Raw genomic sequence first — 21,085 nt, forward strand, 5'->3', positions numbered from 1 at the left:
AGGCGATAGCTGTGGACGCTCTGGTGACACCGTGGGTGTACCAGTCGGTTTATGTGTTCCCTCCTCTGCCTCTCATACCAAAGGTACTGAGAATAATAAGAAGGCGAGGAGTAAGAACGATACTCGTGGTTCCGGATTGGCAAAGAAGAGCTTGGTACCCAGAACTTCAAGAAATGATATCAGAGGACCCATGGCCTCTACCGCTCAGACAGGATCTGCTACAGCAGGGGCCCTGTCTGTTCCAAGACTTACCGCGGCTGCGTTTGACGGCATGGCGGTTGAATTCTGGATCCTAAAGGAAAAGGGCATTCCGGAGGAAGTCATTCCTACGCTAATAAAAGCCAGGAAAGAAGTAACCGCAAACCATTATCACCGTATTTGGCGAAAATATGTTGCGTGGTGTGAGGCCAGGAAGGCCCCTACAGAGGAATTTCAGCTGGGTCGTTTTCTGCACTTCCTACAGTCGGGAGTGACTATGGGCCTAAAATTGGGTTCCGTTAAGGTCCAGATTTCGGCTCTGTCGATTTTCTTCCAGAAAGAACTGGCTTCACTGCCTGAAGTTCAGACTTTTGTAAAGGGAGTGCTACATATTCAGCCCCCTTTTGTGCCTCCTGTGGCACCTTGGGATCTCAACGTGGTGTTGAGTTTCCTGAAATCACATTGGTTTGAGCCACTTAAAACTGTGGATCTGAAATATCTCACGTGGAAAGTGGTCATGTTATTGGCCTTGGCTTCGGCCAGGCGTGTGTCAGAATTGGCGGCTTTGTCATGTAAAAGCCCTTATCTGATTTTCCATATGGATAGGGCAGAATTGAGGACTCGTCCCCACTTTCTCCCTAAGGTGGTATCAGCTTTTCACTTGAACCAACCTATTGTAGTGCCTGCGGCTACTAGGGACTTGGAAGATTCCAAGTTACTGGACGTAGTCAGGACCTTGAAAATTTATGTTTCCAGGACAGCTGGAGTCAGGAAAACCGACTCGCTTTTTATCCTGTATGCACCCAACAAAAAAGGGGCTCCTGCTTCTAAGCAGACTATTGCTCGCTGGATTTGTAGCACAATTCAGCTGGCGCATTCTGCGGCTGGGTTGCCGCATCCTAAATCAGTAAAAGCCCATTCCACAAGGAAGGTGGGCTCATCTTGGGCGGCTGCCCGAGGGGTCTCGGCTTTACAACTTTGCCGAGCTGCAACTTGGTCAGGGGCAAACACGTTTGCAAAATTCTACAAATTTGATACCCTGGCTGAGGAGGACCTTGAGTTCTCTCATTCGGTGCTGCAGAGTCATCCGCACTCTCCGGCCCGTTTGGGAGCTTTGGTATAATCCCCATGGTCCTTACGGAGTTCCCAGCATTCACTAGGACGTCAGAGAAAATAAGAATTTACTCACCGGTAAATCTATTTCTCGTAGTCCGTAGTGGATGCTGGGCGCCCATCCCAAGTGCGGATTGTCTGCAATACTTGTATATAGTTATTGCCTAACTAAAGGGTTATTGTTGAGCCATCTGTTGAGAGGCTGTTATATTTCATACTGTTAACTGGGTATAGTATCACGAGTTATACGGTGTGATTGGTGTGGCTGGTATGAGTCTTACCCGGGATTCAAAATCCTTCCTTATTGTGTCAGCTCTTCCGGGCACAGTATCCTAACTGAGGTCTGGAGGAGGGGCATAGAGGGAGGAGCCAGTGCACACCAGATAGTACCTAATCTTTCTTTTAGAGTGCCCAGTCTCCTGCGGAGCCCTTCTATTCCCCATGGTCCTTACGGAGTTCCCAGCATCCACTACGGACTACGAGAAATAGATTTACCGGTGAGTAAAATCTTATTTTTTCTGATTTTAAGAACTTTTGCGTAGAGTATTTTTATTATAGCAGAAGAAGTGTCTGAAAAAGTAAAAATGCTTTGTCTTTGCTAGTCCTTGTGACTTATCTATTAAACTTTGTGAAGTAAATGAGATAACGTGCGAAGAAAAGCTTCTTAAGGTGATTGCAAGCGTAAGTCCACGTACCTTTCATAGAATGAAAAATCTGCTATGTACTGTCCTTCCATAAGCAGAAGCCATTCCCTGTTCAGTTGCATATTATATTTCTGCTTATGTAAAAAGTTGTTAGATTAATATAGCTTTATATGTGCTACAAAATAATGTAGGATTCGGCAGCCAATCAATGAAATCTGGGAGTCATCATGTTTTTCAAGGAACCAGAAATATACACTGAATATGTGGCCTTCTGGGATTTGTCCAGCACTGAGCTTTATAGATAAAGGGGTATATTCAATAAGAGTTGGACCCATTCTGACATGCATTTGTCAGAATGGATCCGACAACCCCTATTCAAAGAGTGGCCAAATCCGACTGTCGGGTTTGGCCGCTGCTGCCGCTCCTCACCCTGGCGCCGCTCCCCTCACCCTGGAGCGCAAGATCATTAGCTCGGCAGGGTGGATGGAGGAGGCGGCGGCAATGTCAATCCGACTTTTTACAAAGTCGGATTGACATTGTCGGAAACTGGACCAAAACCTGTCGGATTTGGTCGCCCTTTCCGTCAGAAGCACGCGGACTGGCAGCCGATCCACGTGCGTTCCGACAAGTCGGATTTCCTGTCTTGTCAGAAAAAACGGGTCCGCATTGAATAGGTCTGAAGCCCTTCTGACCTAAACCTGTTGGAAACTGCTGCCTTTCTGACAAGATGGCAGTTTCTGACAGGTATTGAATACACCCCATAGTCAGGGGATGCAGTCAATATACCGGCTGTCTGGATCCCGGTGTTCAGTAGACCAATGCCGGAATCCTGACAGCCGGTCAAATACTGATGCCCGGAAACCTGAAACACGCTGAGTATTCCCACTCGGTTGGTGGGTCCACGCCACCAACTGAGTGGGAATAGAACCTGTGGCGAGTGAAGCAAGCCACCGGGCCTGCTGCATGGCGAGGAGGGCTGCCGCTGTCAGTGTAGTGACAGCTGGCATCCCATATGCCTTGATATCATATGTATGTCATAGTCAGAATGCATCTATCTAAATGAAAGATTAAACATGCATTACATCTTTATAAATACTACACAAGTATAACAGATTTTGTTTGGGTCTTTAATTTATTTAGACTCCTATATAGTCTATACAAGTAGAGGGGAAAAGAAAAACTAAATCTAGTAGAAAAGGATGGGTATTATTGGATGTCTAAGGTTGGTGGTCTTTGAGGACTGGATGGACCAAAACGAAGCTAGAACCTGAAACTTCTCGACCAGGATCAAGGAAAGAACAGTGTGTTTGTAGTTCTTTTCAATTTTTTTTTGTTCATTTGAAGGCTTTCTTGTTGCCATAGATTTTGTTAATAGTTTTGTGATGTCTCATAACCCCAATTCAGTCAAATTGGTCTCTGAACCAGAGACCATGACAGTCTTCTATGCATAGGCAGACGTGACAGAATGTAAAGAGGAAGGATCAGTTACATGTTTAGTGATGGTTATATCAATATTTATTTAATATAGGTCTTTGTTTAGCTTTACTTAAGTTCCTGGCTTTATGTTTTAGAGAGCTGCTTCTAATGGCCTCATTTGATTTGTACCTTTTTTAAAAAAATGTAAGTGGTCTCTCCTGTTCACATTGTACTATAAGATCATTAAGGAACATAGTAGTCAGCGTTATTGGCTCTTTGCTGAGAAGCTGTGTGTATATATATATATATATATATATAATATATTCCCTATCCCTGTGTAATTGTTTTATCCAGCTAGGCAGCTGTATGTGTAAATGACTAATGCACCTACAGCGCAGCATGTCTGTTTCTTATATCAGTACTATGTGGACTAACATGTCTGTCACTGTTTCTGATGCTTCATGTAGTCACTTTTGTTCCCTGTGAGTAAGTGACATGAATGTACTGGGGCGGACACAACTCTCACATACTGTAGTAGTTTCTTCTCAAACATAGATAACATTTTTTTTTTTTTTGTATGCATGCAGCTTTGGAAAACTAGGGGAATTCAAGTCCCCAATCATAAAGCTGGAAATAAAATGACCACTTAATTTAGGTTTGCTGATATACTTGCAGAGTTATGAAAATACTCTATTTGGTTGTCTTGTTTGATTGGTCAACTGTCTTACCATTTATAGACAGACTGGGTGTGGCTAGCTTTCCGTGATATGTTTATTGTGTACATTGGGAAAGTTAAACATAACATAAGGGGAGAGTCTACTAGCAGTGGTACTTTACCACTGCTAATATAATCGCCGGGGTAGGTATCCTATTAGGACCAATGCCGGCATAATTTTCCCCGATACTGGCACTTATCGGGTATTATAGCGAAGCATAATCCCAGATAAGCAGCCGCCGGAGCCGCCATAACGCATGGGAGAGGTGACTTATCCCTGATCCCATCTGTTTTTGTGTGATCGTGGGTCCAATTTTGGCCCTTACAAACAGCCTGTAATCGGATACCGTGATAATGACCATTGGTCACTATTCACTATATCTGACCGAAATTGCATCGGGGCTAATTGGATACCCCCCATGGAATTTGATGGCAGATGAGAACTGTTTGTCCCATCTAGTCTGTCTATGTACACATACACTACAGTTAATTTTTCTTCTTGGGAGCCAATTAACCTGCCAGTATATTTTTGAATTGTGTGAGGAAACCTGAGTACCCGGCGGAATACAAAGATGCCAATATCCTAGCTGTGTGCTTAAAACTGACAGTACTACTGTTCCATTAAAACAATATCATTTGATGAACAATGTGTCGTAAGAATTTTTTTTTCTTTCTTAATATGTAACAATGCTGCAGTGCACATAGGTCTTTGTCATCTAGTGTTGGAGTTTAGGAAGTAGTGTTGTGAACATTTTTCTCTATAGACTAGTTAGTTTGGACAGGCCAGGTGAGTGCTCAGAGTGCATGTTTGTGTAGGCCTGCCACTCCATTGGTACTTGCACCATGCTAGTGAGGTGCAAAATGTGAACGCTACAGTCAATAACTCCAGTTGTATGATTTATTGGATAGCTGTCTAATACAACAATATGGACCTGCTACTAGAAATTAGATTGTGTGTGCAAAAATAATAATAATGCATAAGGCTTGCAGAGAAATGGAGTACATTGCAAGCTTAAATGTATTCATCAATTTAGGAGCTAAACACCATTATCTATAATGGTGAATGCAGAGCCTCTGTGACTATCTTAATTTTTTTTTTTTTTTTTTTTTTTAAATAACTGTGCATAGAACCAATAATGGCACAGAACTTGAGCCTGTGCCATTATTTCTACAGCTGAATTCATTTCCTTCTTGGTAATGATTGTTTAATTGTTGCTTTCTGCTGATGTTCACTTTTTTTCTCCCATGAAAACTGAAAGCAATTACAGCTCTTGTCATGGAACTAGCATCTATTGGCATTGTGAGTTTCCTTAATCGAGTTTCTGATAGTGCTAGAATATATTCATTGTTTTTCCCTGCCTGGTTTATTTTGTTCAATAGAGTGGGCATACACGGGCAGTGAAGGAACAGGGGAATGTCCGTCGGTCGGCTGCGGTAGGGCAAACACTGCCCTATGCGGCCGACCGAACACTTGGAAAATATTGCTTCGGTCGGACATGCTGGGCTGACCAAGCGATGTTATCGGATTGGGCGACTGCATACATGCTACAATGCTCTGGGAGACTCGCCTACAGTATATGGGGCAGATCAGCCAGATAATCGTATCGTGTAAGTTCAGCATTAGTCATTGGATGTTTTTGTAAATATCTCCTAATGTAATGTTCTAAAACACACATTAGATATTTACAGGATTTTCAGTTAAGACCTACGTTTATGAACAGACACAGAATCTTGACAATGGCATGCCAGTGTAACTCCTGAGACTCCCAGTGATATAGATGGTCCTGATAAATTGGACATGGGGGGAAAAAACCGCCAGAGATGCGTTATTTTGTTCTACTGAGATCTGCTATATGAACTGTATTCGAACAGGGATGTAGTCATGTGACCGGCGGTCAGGAGACCGATTGTCACATTACCTCCCCCTACATTCTGCTCTCTCACAATCCCAACGGTTGGCATGCCGACCAATAGGGACTATTCCCACTCGTGGTTGTCCACGACACCCATAGAGTGGGAATAGAACCCGTGTCACCACCGAGCCCGCAGAGTAGCGAACCCGCAAGGCACCCTACCCCCCCCTCCCCACACACACCTGAATTCCGCTGCCAGGATCCCAGCGTCTGTATGCTGACCACCGGTCAAGCATACCACACCCATTCTAACATTGTGCCAGTTCCATAAATAATTTATTTTCTTGTTGAACTGCATAAGAATTTTCTACTAGTTTAGTGCTCTCCCCACTGACATTCCCAAGAGATCATTCTAGATGTGGGCCTGACACATAAGCGTCAGCATTGCAATCCTTGTTGCACAGTTTGAAGAGTAGTATTCCAGAGGGCACTCTCCCAGATACTCTGCTTCTATCAAAATACAGTTGATCTAGTGGGATAATGTAACCCCCTGTAATCAAATTCAGCTTCTCCTCCTTACAGCCTTCTATACCTAATTTCTTGTGTTTGCTAGTACAGGTTGAGTATCCCTTATCCAAAATACTTCTGGTCCCAAGCACTTTGGATATCAGATTTTTCCGTATTTTGGAATAATTGCATACCATAATATGAGATCATGGTGATGGGACCCAAATCTAGGCACAGAATACATTTGTTTCATATGCACCTTATACACACAGCCTGAAGGTCATTTTAGCCAATATTTTTAATAACTTTTTGCATTAAACAAAGTGTGTGTACATTCATATAATTCATTTTTCTCTGACGTCCTAGTGGATGCTGGGAACTCTGTAAGGACCATGGGGAATAGACGGGCTCCGCAGGAGACTGGGCACTCTAAAAGAAAGAGTAGGTACCATCTGGTGTGCACTGGCTCCTCCCACTATGACCCTCCTCCAGACCTCAGTTAGATTTCTGTGCCCGGCCGAGCTGGATGCACACTAGGGGCTCTCCTGAGCTCCTAGAAAGAAAGTTTATTTTAGGTTTTTTATTTTACAGTGAGACCTGCTGGCAACAGGCTCACTGCATCGAGGGACTAAGGGGAGAAGAAGCGGACCTACCTGCTTGCAGCTAGCTTGGGCTTCTTAGGCTACTGGACACCATTAGCTCCAGAGGGATCGACCGCATGGAACTGGCCTTGGTGTTCGTTCCCGAAGCTGCGCTGCCGTCCCCCTTACAGAGCCAGAAGCAAGAAGAGGTCCGGAAAATCGGCGGCAGAAGACATCAGCCTTCACCAAGGTAGCGCACAGCACTGCAGCTGTGCGCCATTGCTCCTCATACACACTTCACACTCCGGTCACTGAGGGTGCAGGGCGCTGGGGGGGGGCGCCCTGAGCAGCAATAAAAACACCTTGGCTGGCAAATATATCACAATATATAGCCCCAGAGGCTATATATGTGATAAATACCCATGCCAGAATCCATAAAAAAGCGGGAGAAAAGTCAGCAAAAAAGGGGCGGAGCTATCTCCCTCAGCACACTGGCGCCATTTTCTCTTCACAGTGCAGCTGGAAGACAGCTCCCCAGGCTCTCCCCTGTAGTTTGCAGGCTCAAAGGGTTAAAAAGAGAGGGGGGGCACTAAATTTAGGCGCAATATTGTATATACAAGCAGCTATTGGGAAAAATTCACTCAATATAGTGTTAATCCCTAAATTATATAGCGCTCTGGTGTGTGCTGGCATACTCTCTCTCTGTCTCCCCAAAGGGCTGTGTGGGGTCCTGTCCTCAGTCAGAGCATTCCCTGTGTGTGTAAGGTGTGTCGGTACGGCTGTGTCGACACGTTTGATGAGGAGGCTTATGTGGTGGCAGAGCAGATGCCGATAAATGTGATGTCGCCCCCTGTGGGGCCGACACCAGAGTGGATGGATAGGTGGAAGGTATAAACCGACAGTGTCAACTCCTTACATAAAAGGCTGGATGACGTAACAGCTGTGGGACAGCCGGCTTCTCAGCCCGCGCCTGCCCAGGCGTCTCAAAGGCCATCAGGGGCTCCAAAACGCCCGCTCCCTCAGATGGCAGACACAGATGTCGACACGGAGTCTGACTCCAGTGTCGACGAGGTTGAGACATATACACAATCCACTAGGAACATCCGTTACATGATCCCGGCAATAAAAAATGTGTTACACATTTCTGACATTAACCCAAGTACCACTAAAAAAGGGTTTTATGTTTGGGGAGAAAAAGCAGGCAGTGTTTTGTTCCCCCATCAAATGAGTGAATTAAGTGTGTGAAAAAGCGTGGGTTCCCCCGATAAGAAACTGGTAATTTCTAAAAAGTTACTGATGGCATACCCTTTCCCGCCAGAGGATAAGTTACGCTGGGAGATATCCCCTAGGGTGGATAAGGCGCTCACACGTTTGTCAAAAAAGGTGGCACTGCCGTCTTAGGATACGGCCACTTTGAAGGTACCTGCTGATAAAAAGCAGGAGGCTATCCTGAAGTCTGTATTTACACACTCAGGTACTAGACTGAGACCTGCAGATAGTGCTGCTGCAGCGTGGTCTGTGACCCTGTCAAACAGGGATACTATTTTGCGAACATAAGAGCATATTAAAGACGTCGTCTTATATATGAGGGATGCACAGAGGGATATTTTGCCGGCTGGCATCCAGAATTAATGCAATGTCCATTCTGTCAGGAGGGTATTAGAGACCCGACACTGGACAGGTGATGCTGACTTTAAAAGGCACATAGAGCCTTATAAGGGTGAGGAATTGTTTGGGGATGGTCTCTGGGACCTCGTATCCACAGCAACAGCTGGGAAGAAAATTTTTTACCTCCGGTTTCCTCACAGCCTAATAAAGCACTGTATTATCAGGTACAGTCCTTTCGGCTTCAGAAAAGCAAGCGGGTCAAAGGCGCTTCCTTTCTGCACAGAGACGAGGGAAGAGGGAAAAAGCTGCACCAGTCAGCCAGTTCCCAGAATCAAAATTCTTCCCCCGCTTCCTCTGAGTCCACCGCATGACGCGGGGGCTCCACAGGCGTAGCCAGGTACGGTGGGGGGCAGCCTCAAAAATTTCAGCGATCAGTGGGCTCGCTCACAGGTGGATCCCTGGATCCTTCAAGTAGTATCTCAGGGGTACAAGCTGGAATTCGAGGCGTCTCCCCCCCGCCGTTTCCTCAAATCTGCCTTGCCGACAACTCCCTCAGGCAGGGAGGCTGTGCTAGAGGCAATTCACAAGCTGTATTCCCAGCAGGTGATAGTCAAGGTGCCCCTACTTCAACAAGGACGGGGTTACTAATCCACACTGTTTGTGGTACCGAAACCGGACGGTTCGGTGAGACCCATTTTAAATTTGAAATCCTTGAACACATACATAAAAAAATTCAAGTTCAAGATGGAATCGCTCAGGGCGGTTATTGCAAGCCTGGAGGAGGGGGATTACATGGTATCCCTGGACATCAAGGATGCTTACCTACATGTCCCCATTTACCATCCTCACCAGGAGTACCTCAGATTTGTGGTACAGGATTGCCATTACCAATTCCAAACACTGCCGTTTGGACTGTCCACGGCACCGAGGGTCTTTACCAAGGTAATGGCAGAAATTATGATACTCCTTCGAAAAAAGGGAGTTTTAATTATCCCGTACTTGGACGATCTCCTTATAAAGGCGAGGTCCAAGGAGCAGTTGTGGTCGGAGTAGCACTATCTCGGGAAGTGCTACAACAGCACGGATGGATTCTATACATTCCAAAGTCACAGCTGGTTCCTACCACACACCTACTGTTCCTGGGGATGGTTCTGGACACAGAACAGAAAAAAGTGTTTCTTCCGCAGGAGAAAGCCAAGGAGCTGTCATCTCTAGTCAGAGACCTCCTGAAACCAAAACAGGTATCGGTGCATCACTGCACACGAGTCCTGGGAAAAATGGTAGCTTCTTACGAAGCAAAATTCCATTCGGCAGGTTACATGCAAGAACCTTTCAGTGGGACCTCTTGGACAAGTGGTCGGGATCGCATCTTCAGATGCATCGGCTGATAACCCTGTCTCCAAGGACCAGGGTATCTCTACTGTGGTGGCTGCAGAGTGCTCATCTTCAAGAGTGCCGCAGATTCGGCATACAGGACTGGGTCCTGGTAACCACGGATGCCAGCTTTCGAGGCTGGGGGGCAGTCACACAGGGAAGAAATTTCCAAGGACTTTGGTCAAGTCAGGAGTCGTCTTTACACATAGATATTCTGGAACTGAGGGCCATTTACAATGCCCTAAGTCTGGCAAGGCCTCTGCTTCAAAACCAGCCGGTACTGATCCAATCAGACAACATCACGGCAGTCGCCCATGTAAACCGACAGGGCGGCACAAGAAGCAGGATGGCGATGGCAGAAGCCACAAGGATTCTCCGATGGGCGGAAAATCACGTCTTAGCACTGTCAGCAGTGTTCATTCCGGGAGTGGACAACTGGGAAGCAGACTTCCTCAGCAGACACGACCTACACCCGGGAGAGTGGGGACTTCATCCAGAAGTCTTCCAACTGTTGGTAAACCGTTGGGAAAGGCCACAAGTGGACATGATGGCGTCCCGCCTAAACAAAAAACTAGATATTGCGCCAGGTCAAGGGACCCTCAGGCAATAGCTGTGGACGCTCTAGTGACACCGTTGGTGTACCAGTCGGTTTATGTATTCCCTCCTCTGCCTCTCATACCAAAGGTACTGAGAATAATAAGAAAACGAGGAGTAAGAACGATACTCGTGGTTCCGGATGGGCCAAGAAGAGCCTGGTACCCAGAACTTCAAGAAATGATATCAGAGGACCCATGGCCTCTACCGCTCAGACAGGATCTGCTACAGCAGGGGCCCTGTCTGTTCCAAGACTTACTGCGGCTGCGTTTGACGGCATGGCGGTTGAATTCCGGATCCTAAAGGAAAAGGGCCTTCCGGAGGAAGTCATTCCTACGCTGATAAAAGCCAGGAAAGAAGTAACCGCAAACCATTATCACCGTATTTGGTGAAAATATGTTGCGTGGTGTGAGGCCAGGAAGGCCCCAGCAGAGGAATTTCAGCTGGGTCGTTTTCTGCACTTCCTACAGTCAGGAGTGACTATGGGCCTAAACTTGGGTTCCATTAAGGTCCAGATATCGGCTCTGTCGATTTTCTTCCAGAAAGAACTGGCTTCACTGCCTGGAGTTCAGACATTTGTAAAGGGAGTGCTACATATTCAGCCCCCTTTTGTGCCTCCTGTGGCACCTTGGGATCTCAACGTGGTGTTGAGTTTCCTAAAATCACATTGGTTTGAGCCACTTAAAACTGTGGATTTGAAATATCTCACGTGGAAAGTGGTCATGTTATTGGCCTTGGCTTCGGCCAGGCGTGTGTCAGAATGGGCGGCTTTGTCATGTAAAAGCCCTTATCTGATTTTCCATATGGATAGGGCAGAATTGAGGACTCGTCCCCAGTTTCTCCCTAAGGTGGTATCAGCTTTTCACTTGAACCAACCTATTGTAGTGCCTGCGGCTACTAGGGACTTGGAAGATTCCAAGTTACTGGACGTAGTCAGGGCCTTAAAAATTTATATTTCCAGGACGGCTGGAGTCAGGAAAACTGACTCGCTTTTTATCCTGTAGGCACCCAACAAAATAGGTGCTCCTGCTTCTAAGCAGACTATTGCTCGCTGAATTTGTAGCACAATTCAGCTGGAGCATTCTGCGGCTGGATTGCCGCATCCTAAATCAGTAAAAGCCCATTCCACGAGGAAAGTGGGCTCATCTTGGGCGGCTGCCCGAGGGGTCTCGGCTTTACAACTTTGCCAAACTGCAACTTGGTCAGGGGCAAACACGTTTGCTAAATTCTACAAATTTGATACCCTGGCTGAGGAGGACCATGAGTTCTCTCATTCGGTGCTGCAGAGTCATCCGCACTCTCCCGCCCGTTTGGGAGCTTTGGTATAATCCCCATGGTCCTTACGGAGTTCCCAGCATCCACTAGGACGTCAGAGAAAATAAGATTTTACTCACCGGTAAATCTATTTCTCGTAGTCCGTAGTGGATGCTGGGCGCCCATCCCAAGTGCGGATTGTTTGCAATACTTCTATGTAGTTATTGCCTAACTAAGGGTTATTGTTGAGCCATCTGTTGAGAGGCTCAGTTATATTTCATACTGTTAACTGGGTATTGTATCACGAGTTATACGGTGTGATTGGTGTGGCTGGTATGAGTCTTACCCTGGATTCCAAATCCTTTCCTTGTTGTGTCAGCTCTTCCGGGCACAGTTTCCTTAACTGAGGTCTGGAGGAGGGGCATAGAGGGAGGAGCCAGTGCACACCAGATGGTACCTAATCTTTCTTTTAGAGTGCCCAGTCTCCTGCGGAGCCCGTCTATTCCCCATGGTCCTTACAGAGTTCCCAGCATCCACTACGGACTACGAGAAATAGATTTACCGGTGAGTAAAATCTTATTATGTTTCATATACACCTTATACACACAGCCTGAAGGTCTTATAATACAATATTTTTAATAAATTTGTTTATTAAACAAAGTTTGTACATTGAGCCATCAGAAAACAAAGGTTTCACTATCTCAGTCTCGCTCAAAAAATTCTGTATTTCGGAATATTCCGTGTTTTGGAATATTTGGATATGGGATACTCAACCTGTATTATTTCATGCTATTACAGTGCATGTAAATGTGTCTGACAATGTACATGCATGTCTGTGTTTTACTGTTGCTTTCTGCATTTAGTCAACACAAGTTGAGTTTCTTACAGTCAATGGGAAGGCCTGCTGAATATAGGTATAGAGGGTAATTAATCATCAAATGTTTAACACCTTTGCATATGGCATCTGGTTTCACTTATGTTTATAAATGCATGGAGACCTGACAATAATGCTTTTTACAAGTTTTTTTTTTTTTTTTTTTATGGATCAGGGAGTGAATACAATACTAAAAGGTGCTACATATTTAGCACAAGTCAATTGTACAATTTTATTGTGTTCCCATTCAACAAACCTTGTGGAGCTGATGCTTGGAAATGCACCAGGTTGTTAGATTGTGTAATAACTGGGGAGCAGAACACCTAATCCACGTTCGTTTTGTGCCTGCCAGCGGGGCTCCAATTGGCTTGCTGCATGATTTCCACTTAGGCATACTACCTGGACGTTTTAAACAGCTTTGCTTTCTCATTAGAACTTTTTAATTGTTGAAAATCATTAATGGAATAAGGGAAGAACACTGCAAATCCGTAATTGCACTTTGTATTTTATACAGTAGTTTAAGCTTTTTTTGGAGAGAGAAAAAAAAAAAAAGTCTCCCGTGGCCCTGTATAGGAGAAATGTGTAGGTAGCTATGCCCATGCTTTATGTTCTACAGTCTTTTCTACCAATATACTTTTATTACCTGAACAAAACAATAAAAATAATACCCCCTTTCGCACCGCAGCTTTAACCCGGTAAATTGCCAATTTAAAAAAAAATTTTTTTTTTAAGCCTTCCAAAACGGTTCTAGCTGCGGTGTGAAAGGGCCACCTTGAATTTACCGTTTTCAAAATACCGGTATTTTGAAACAGTTAAAAAGCAGGGTCCTACATTGTTCAGACCCGTTTCATTGTGCAATGTGAAAGGCTCAGTAACGGTATTTCCAAGCCACAGAAGGTGATAGGCTGTCTCCATGTGTGATGTTACCAGGCAGAAGCAGGAAATTGGTGGAAAAACACATGAGACACATGAGTGAGTTTAGAAGCGTTTTATTACTCAAAATATATTATACAATGGCAAATTGGAGTGATGAGGAGGTGAGGGAGCTGCTTAGGATCAGAGAGGATGCAGAAATATGTAGACAAATCACTGGGACAGTGAAGGATGCAGTAATCTACAAAAACATGGAAAAGATGCTTGAAGCTGCTGGGTTCCATCGTACGACTAGCCAAAGTATTAATAATTATTAATTAATGTGTCGGCCAGAAAAGTCCATTTATAATGACAACCACTGTTTTCTATAGGTGAAACGGGTTCAGTGTGAAAGGTACCAAAACGGTAATGAAACAGTAATATACTGGTTACAACATGCGATGTGAAGGGGGTTTAACTGCACAGACCCGTTTAAAGAACCGTTTCAAAAGCAGGGATTGCGATGTGAAAGCAGCATAATGGTGTCATGAATCTTAATAAAGTATTGTGCGTATACACTGGAAATCTCAATGATGTAGGCTTACCATATTTACTGATTACCTGCATTAGTCCTTGGGATGTGCTCAAAATGTGGTGAACATTCCCTTGTGTTAATTACGTTAGCAGCGCAGGGCATTTGTTATCCTGTGATTGACCAAGAATGTTGCTGGAGTTTAAACCAGAGTTTTGTGGACATTTTATGTCTGACTTCAAAAAATGTTTCTTTTGTTTGGATGGGACATTCAAAGCTTACAAATATACTGTACCTTATTGTGCATGATCATCAGTGCATTAAAGAACTGTCGGCTCTCTTCCACTCCAGTTATTTAAAGAGGAATTATCAATTATTAGACCTTTTTTTATTGTATTCACAAGTCTCAATATTGCTTGTATATCCCACCCCTTTTGCACTCCCACCTGACATCACTGTCTATGGTTTAGTTAGAACTACTCGCATACTGTAGCTACAAATATTAAAAATGTCACCAAACTGCACAAAGAAACAAGTAGAAGTACACAACAAGTCTGAGCCATTTTTGTAATAATGTCCCAGTAAGCAAAAGTTTTGTGGATTAACATGGCAGCTGTCAGGATCCTGGCGTTTAGGATACAGACAGCCGGAATTCTGGCTCTACAGGGCTATTTTCACTCGTGGGTATCCTCGACGCCAATAGAGTGAGAATAGATCATGTGGCAAGCCATCAAGCCGGCATGGGGACTTTAAGCACTCACCCCACTGCCGTCATTCTGGCGGGTATCCAGACAGCGGCATCCCGTCCGCCGGTCAATCGTATGTATTCTTTCCAGACAGTTCATTTTCAGTATCGTCATTCGCCATTGTTAGACAGCTTTGTTCCTTCTATCTTACTGCCTTCTTTGCATTGCTTTCTGTGCTCCTTGCTGCAGAGATAAAGAAGACTGCACATTATTTGTCTTAATTCTTTTGCATTTATTTTTTGTTGCAGACGGCTACACCTTAACAAGAAGGCATCTGACAAGCAGCCATACAGCAAGCTTCCTGGAGTTTCTCTGCTTAAACCACTGAAGGGGGTTGACCCTAATCTCATCAACAATTTAGAAAGTTTCTTTGAATTGGATTATCCAAAAGTATGTACACACTTCATTTGCTCAACTTCTCAGAGTGGTAGATAGAGGATGGGAGAACTGCCATGTGCTGTGTGTTTTTTTGTTTTTCTTGTTTGCTGAGCTTCAGTGCCTTAAACTGGTCATACACACTACAATTATCTGACGGATCGCCTAGATATTTGTCCAGTGTATGCGGGTGTCCGATCAGAGATTATTGATCAGTCCGGCATATCGGTTTGTCCAGCATGTCCATCTGATGCAGTATTTTCTAAGATGAAAATCTGTGACATCGAGCAGTGTATGCACTGCTGCACCCAACCGGTGGACATTCCCTTGTTCCTTCGCATGGAAAGGCACGGGGAAATGTTTCCTCCCTAGGGATGATGGGATATCTGTATGTGGTCTTCTGTTTGCGGGCGGCCGGGCTCCAGACGACTAGCATACCAGTGGCGGAATCCCGACCGCCGGCATACCGACATCTTTTCTCCCTCTTGGGAGTCCATGACCCCCATGGAGGGAGAATAGATGGCGTGGCGCAGCTGTGCCCGTAGCTTGGCGAGCGCAGCGAGCCCGCAAGGGGCTCATTTGCGCTCGCCCAGCTGTCAGTGTGCCGGCGGTCGGGATTCTGGCGTTGGTATGCTGGTCGCCGGGAGCCCGGCCGCTGGCATACCCTACTACACCCTGATAACTGCAGGGTGTCAGAATACCAAATAAAATGCATGTTGGTCTGACAGGCATTGTCAGTATCTACATGTTTATGCCCAGCATTACTAATGAGAGTGCACATGAAAGTAAAATAATTTTATGGTGCATTTGATTAGTATCAGACTTTTTTTATATGCATAAAGATATTGTGACTAATGATCTCCCCAGTCAAATTTACATGAATTCGGATATAAATAACTAGAATGATGTGTACAGTCTCTCTTGATGACTGGCATATTGTAAATTGCACAGTGATGTGGTTTATTTGTGCATTGAAACTACTAAATAATAACACATCTTTTGCAGGAATTTGAAAGGAACTTGTAAGGTGTGGTATCTCCACAATGAATGAAACATCCTCTCTTGATATCTCTTTCTGAATTGTACTCCTAATACTGTAAACTGGGAGCTATGTATGAAGCAGTTAAGAGTGGAGAAATTGCCCATGGCAACAAAGCAGCACTGAGGTACCATTTATCAAGTGCACTCTATAAAAGAAGTAGCAGCTGATTGGTTGGTTGTAATGGCAACTTCTCCACTTTTTTTTTATCTGCTTCATACATCTCCCACTGTTTAGTTGAGGTTAAAGATCTCCTCTCTCTCTCTCTCTCTCTCTCTCTCTCTCTCTCTCTCTCTCTCTCTCTCTCTCTCTCTCTCTCTCTCTCTCTCTCTTATTTATATATATATATATATATGTGTATTATATATTTCTCATACGTCCTAGAGGATGCTGGGGACTCCAAAAGGACCATGGGGTATGGACGGGATCCGCAGGAGACATGGGCACTTTAAGACTTTGGGTGTGAATTGGCTCCTCCCTCTATGCCCCTCCTCTAGACTCCAGTTAGATTCTGTGCCAAGAGAGACTGGACACATAACAGGGGAGCTCTACTGAGTTTCTCTGAAAATACTTTGTTAGGTTTATTATTTTCATGGAGCACTGCTGGCAACAGACTCCCTGCTTCGTGGGACTGAGGGGAGAGAAGCAGACCTACTTCTGTGAGTTTAAAGGCTCTGCTTCTTAGGCTACTGGACACCATTAGCTCCAGAGGGTCTGATCACTTGGTATAGCCTAGCTGCTCGTTCCCGGAGCCGCGCCGTCGTCCCCCCTCACAGTGCCAGAAGAAAGAAGCCGGGTGAGTAAAAGAGGGCAAGAAGACTTCAAGATGGCAAAAGACTTCAGTGTCTCTGCTGGCACGGGTATTTGCGTTTTGTTTTTTTGCCAAGTACCTGGATTATTTTCTGGACGTGGATGTATCTCTGGACGCTGGAAGGTGAGTATAATTATCTTTTATTTTCAGGTATCTGTGGATTCTACTTGGAGAAGAGGACCGACTGCTTCGTGTCAACATAGGTAAGTATGTGTGTCGGCAGTATGTAATAAAGTTGTACAAGTCACGGTGTGTGTGTCCTGTTTTTATTTGGGTATTTTTTTTCCAGTAGTACTACAGGTACCAGCGGGCCCGTTTTTCTCCCGCATGCTGGTACTTGTGGTTCTCCAAGCACCAGCTTGCGGGGGAGGCTTGCTGGGACTTGTAGTACTACTGGGAAAAACAATATAATTGTCATTTTTCTCAAGGCTATCAGCCTCCCATCCGCAGCCCTTGGATGGGGGGGGACAGCCTCGGGCTTCACCCCTGGCCCTTGGGTGGCTGGGGGGGGGGGACCCCTTGATTGAAGGGGTCCCCACTCCCCCAGGGTACCCCGGCCAGGGGTGACTAGTTGGATATTTAATGCCACGGCCGCAGGGCGCTGTATAAAAGTGACCCCCGGCTGTGGCATTATCTGTCCAGCTAGTGGAGCCCGATGCTGGTGTATAAAATACGGGGGACCCCTACTCTTTTTGTCCCCTGTATTTTTTGCACCAGCATCAGGCGCAGAGCCCGGTGCTGGTTTTAAAAATACGGGGGAACCCTGTCAATTTTTCCCCCGCATTTTTAGAACCAGGACCAGCTCGAAGAGCCCGAGGCTGGTTATGCTTTGGAGGGGGGACCCCACGCCATTTTTTTCAGGGATTTTACCATTCCATCCAAAAAAAAAAAAAAAATATTATTTTTAAAAATATATAAATAATACTTGTGCCTCCAAAAAAGACCAACCTTCTAATCTAAATAGATATGATATTACCAAGAAAAAAAAAACACAAAAAAAACATGTTTTAATTTTTTTTTTATTAGTTTCACCCTCCAAAGTGTTGCGGATTGAAAATGACAAATTTACTGTCTAAAAGCACTGTTGTCGAATTTCCAAACTTCCATGGAATAGACTTTGGTCGAATTGCAGCATGTGTATCATTGCAAAAAAGTCGAATTTGTCAAAAGTCGAATTTCAAAAAGTCGAATTTTGAAAGTCCGTTTTTTTGTCGGAAAGTACTGAATTCCATTGTCGAATTTTTTTTGTTGGCGAAAAATTCCCGAAATTCGACAATTTCGGGAATTCGACCGCATAGATATAGATATGAGATGTATATATAGATATGAGATATGTATATATAGATATGAGATATGTATGTGTATTTAAATGTGTAATATTTATACAAATTTTTTTGTAATGAATGCTGAAGTAAACTTTTCCTTCTCATGTGCTTGTCGCTCTGTTAAATAACTCTAGGTCAGCCGTGACAAGATGGTTTCAAATCATCATGATGAGTCCGAGTGTTTATTCTTTTTCCCGCCAGGGGTAGAATAAAGTGAGAGTCAACCCCTGTTCTGCACGGGGCCCTGTCAAAAAGGATCGTTTACAGGAAGCTAAGTGATATTTTAATTATATGCTTTGATTATACTTGCATTGCATGCGCAGGGGGAAGTGATGGTAATCAGAAATGGTTGGTTACTTGGTCATCCGATATAATTACCCTGAGGAAAGATGTGTTACTCCTTGAGTTGGGTCATGTCTAGAACATTGCAACATACTACCGTGCGACTACAAGGGATGGGACTCTTGGGTGCGTGGGCCACTTCCATGGTGGTCTCGGCTAGGAGGGCGTTGCGGATTCACCAAAGAGATGCAAATGCTGAATCCGAAAAGAAGTGGAGTCTCTTCCCCATGAAGGGAAGCCTGGTTGGTGATGGCCTTGTTAATATGCTCTTGGCAGGTGCCACGAGTAAGTTTACCTTCTTGCCCTAGGTTCCCTCACAACGGTTGGTGACGCATTGTTGTAGGATGCAGTCATTTCGACCGAATAGATAAGGATTCCCCTTTCTTGCAGGTAAAGGAAGGTAAAAAAGGTAAGAGGTCAGCTGCCTTTTCAGGTTCACAGGAGCAGAAATCATCCATTTTCTGCCACGTCCACCGTGGGACGTTGGGTCTATCTTGCAGGGGCCCACACAGGTGGGACCTCGTCTAAAACTCTTCAGTCAGTCCTGGAAAGGACATGGACCAGTGAGTTAAGGATAGAGTCCCTAGGTGGTCATACAGGAGTTCCAGACGTTCCCCCTCACTGATTTTGTCAAATCAACCTTACCGGTCCTCCTCCATGACAGGGAGGTAGTATGTGACGCAAAAGAGTTGTGTCTGGATCAGGTCATTGTCTTGCTGTTCCGGTCATAAAATAAAAAATGGCGGTATGATGGGTTTCCTTCGATAGTAATGAGTCCTATTTTATTCTGTACTGGATCGCTCTCCGAATTATGGAGAGATCAAGAAGCCAAATGGTGCGAAACGTTGTTTTCTCCTTGACAGTTCTTCAACAACAGGACTTGCCAGAATCCCTGTTGGTCCCAACGACACAGTGATCGGCTTGGGCAATATTATTAGAGGCAGTACTGAGAAGAGTTTATTTGCTTCCAAAAAAAAAAAAGGGGGGGGGGAAGCTCTGAGAATTCAGAGTCTGGCAGACCTGCAACCGTGGCAATCCGTTGATACAGTCAGCGGCTGAAAAAGATGGTTGGGGCCTACGAGGCCATTTAGTGGGCAGGTTCCAGGCCTGAGTGTTTAGCGGGACCTGTTGGACAAGTGATCCGGTTCCCACCTGGGATAATCATGGTTTCAAGACCAGTATCTTGCTCCTGTGGTAGCGGCGCAATTCTCACTGAGGACAAGTGTCATGTTGGGATACTTGTCGCCCCATTAACGGTCTAGAGTTAAGGGCCGTTATAACTGTTTTCTACAGACAAAAACCGGAGTAGAAATGTCAGAGGCCAGAAAGATTTTCCGCTGGGCGACGAAAACATTTACGTGCTCTATCAACAATGTTCGTTCCAAGAGTGGACAACTGGGAAGCAGACTTCCTCGGCGGACACGTTCTCCGTTCAGGAGGGTTGAGTCTTAATCCAGCGGTTTTTCACAGAAGGGATAAGTCTTTGGAGAATTCCGCAAATAGACAAGATGGCGTCTCGCCTCGACAAGAAACTTCAGAAATTTTGTTACAGGTCGGGGATCCCCTCAAGCGATAGCGGTGGACATCCTGGTGACACTGTGGGTGTTTCGGTCGGTCTATGTGTTCCCTCCACTTCCACCTTTTCCAAAAATGTTAAAGATTATAAGAGGAACAAGAGTTCAGATGATCCTCATTGTTCCAGACTGGTCAAGGAGGGCTGGTATCCAGATCTTCAGCAATTTACTCATAGGAGATCCCTGACCTCTTCCTCTGCGAGAGGATGTGTTATGGCAGGGGCTGTGTGTGTTCCAAGACTTACCGCGGTTTCCATTGACGACTTGGAGATTGAACGTCGGATCCCAGCCGGGAAGGGTATTTCCAGTGAGGTCTTCCCTCCTCTTCTTCAGTCAGAAAACAAGTAACGTAAAAACATTACCACCATATTTGGGAAAAATTTTGTGTCTTGGTGTGAATCCAAGAAGGTTCCTACGGGAGAATTCCAGTTGGATCGTTTTCTCCCTTCTTTTCTTACAAGTTCGTGTGGAGGCGATCTTTGGTTGGGCTCGATTTAAGGTTCAGATTTCAGCCTTATCTGTTTTCTTCAAAGAAACAATTGGCCTCTTTTCCAGAGTTTAATACTTTCGTAAAAGGTGTCTAACACATCCATCCTCCCTTTGTGCCTCTGCGACACCATGGGACCTTTACGTGGTGTTGCAGTTCCTGCAATTTCTTTGGTTGAACTTTTCAGTATGGTTAAGTTGTAATTCCTCACTTGGAAAGTGGTCATGCAGTTGACCTTGGCATCCGCAAGGCAGGTGTCTGAGTTGGCGGT

General features: G+C 45.0%; 1 protein-coding gene across 1 annotated transcript in view; it reads left to right on the forward strand.

Moving 5' to 3' along the window:
• Positions 1 to 21,085, forward strand: part of UGCG (UDP-glucose ceramide glucosyltransferase) — a 151,749-nt gene that overhangs the window by 16,255 nt on the left and 114,409 nt on the right. Inside the window, exon 2 of the mRNA XM_063914694.1 lies at positions 15,110 to 15,251. Within this exon, the coding sequence (XP_063770764.1) occupies positions 15,110 to 15,251 (142 nt within the window). The remainder of the gene's footprint in view (positions 1 to 15,109; positions 15,252 to 21,085) is intronic.

This window comes from Pseudophryne corroboree, chromosome 1, assembly GCF_028390025.1.
Source record: "Pseudophryne corroboree isolate aPseCor3 chromosome 1, aPseCor3.hap2, whole genome shotgun sequence".
Classification (NCBI taxonomy): domain Eukaryota; kingdom Metazoa; phylum Chordata; class Amphibia; order Anura; family Myobatrachidae; genus Pseudophryne; species Pseudophryne corroboree.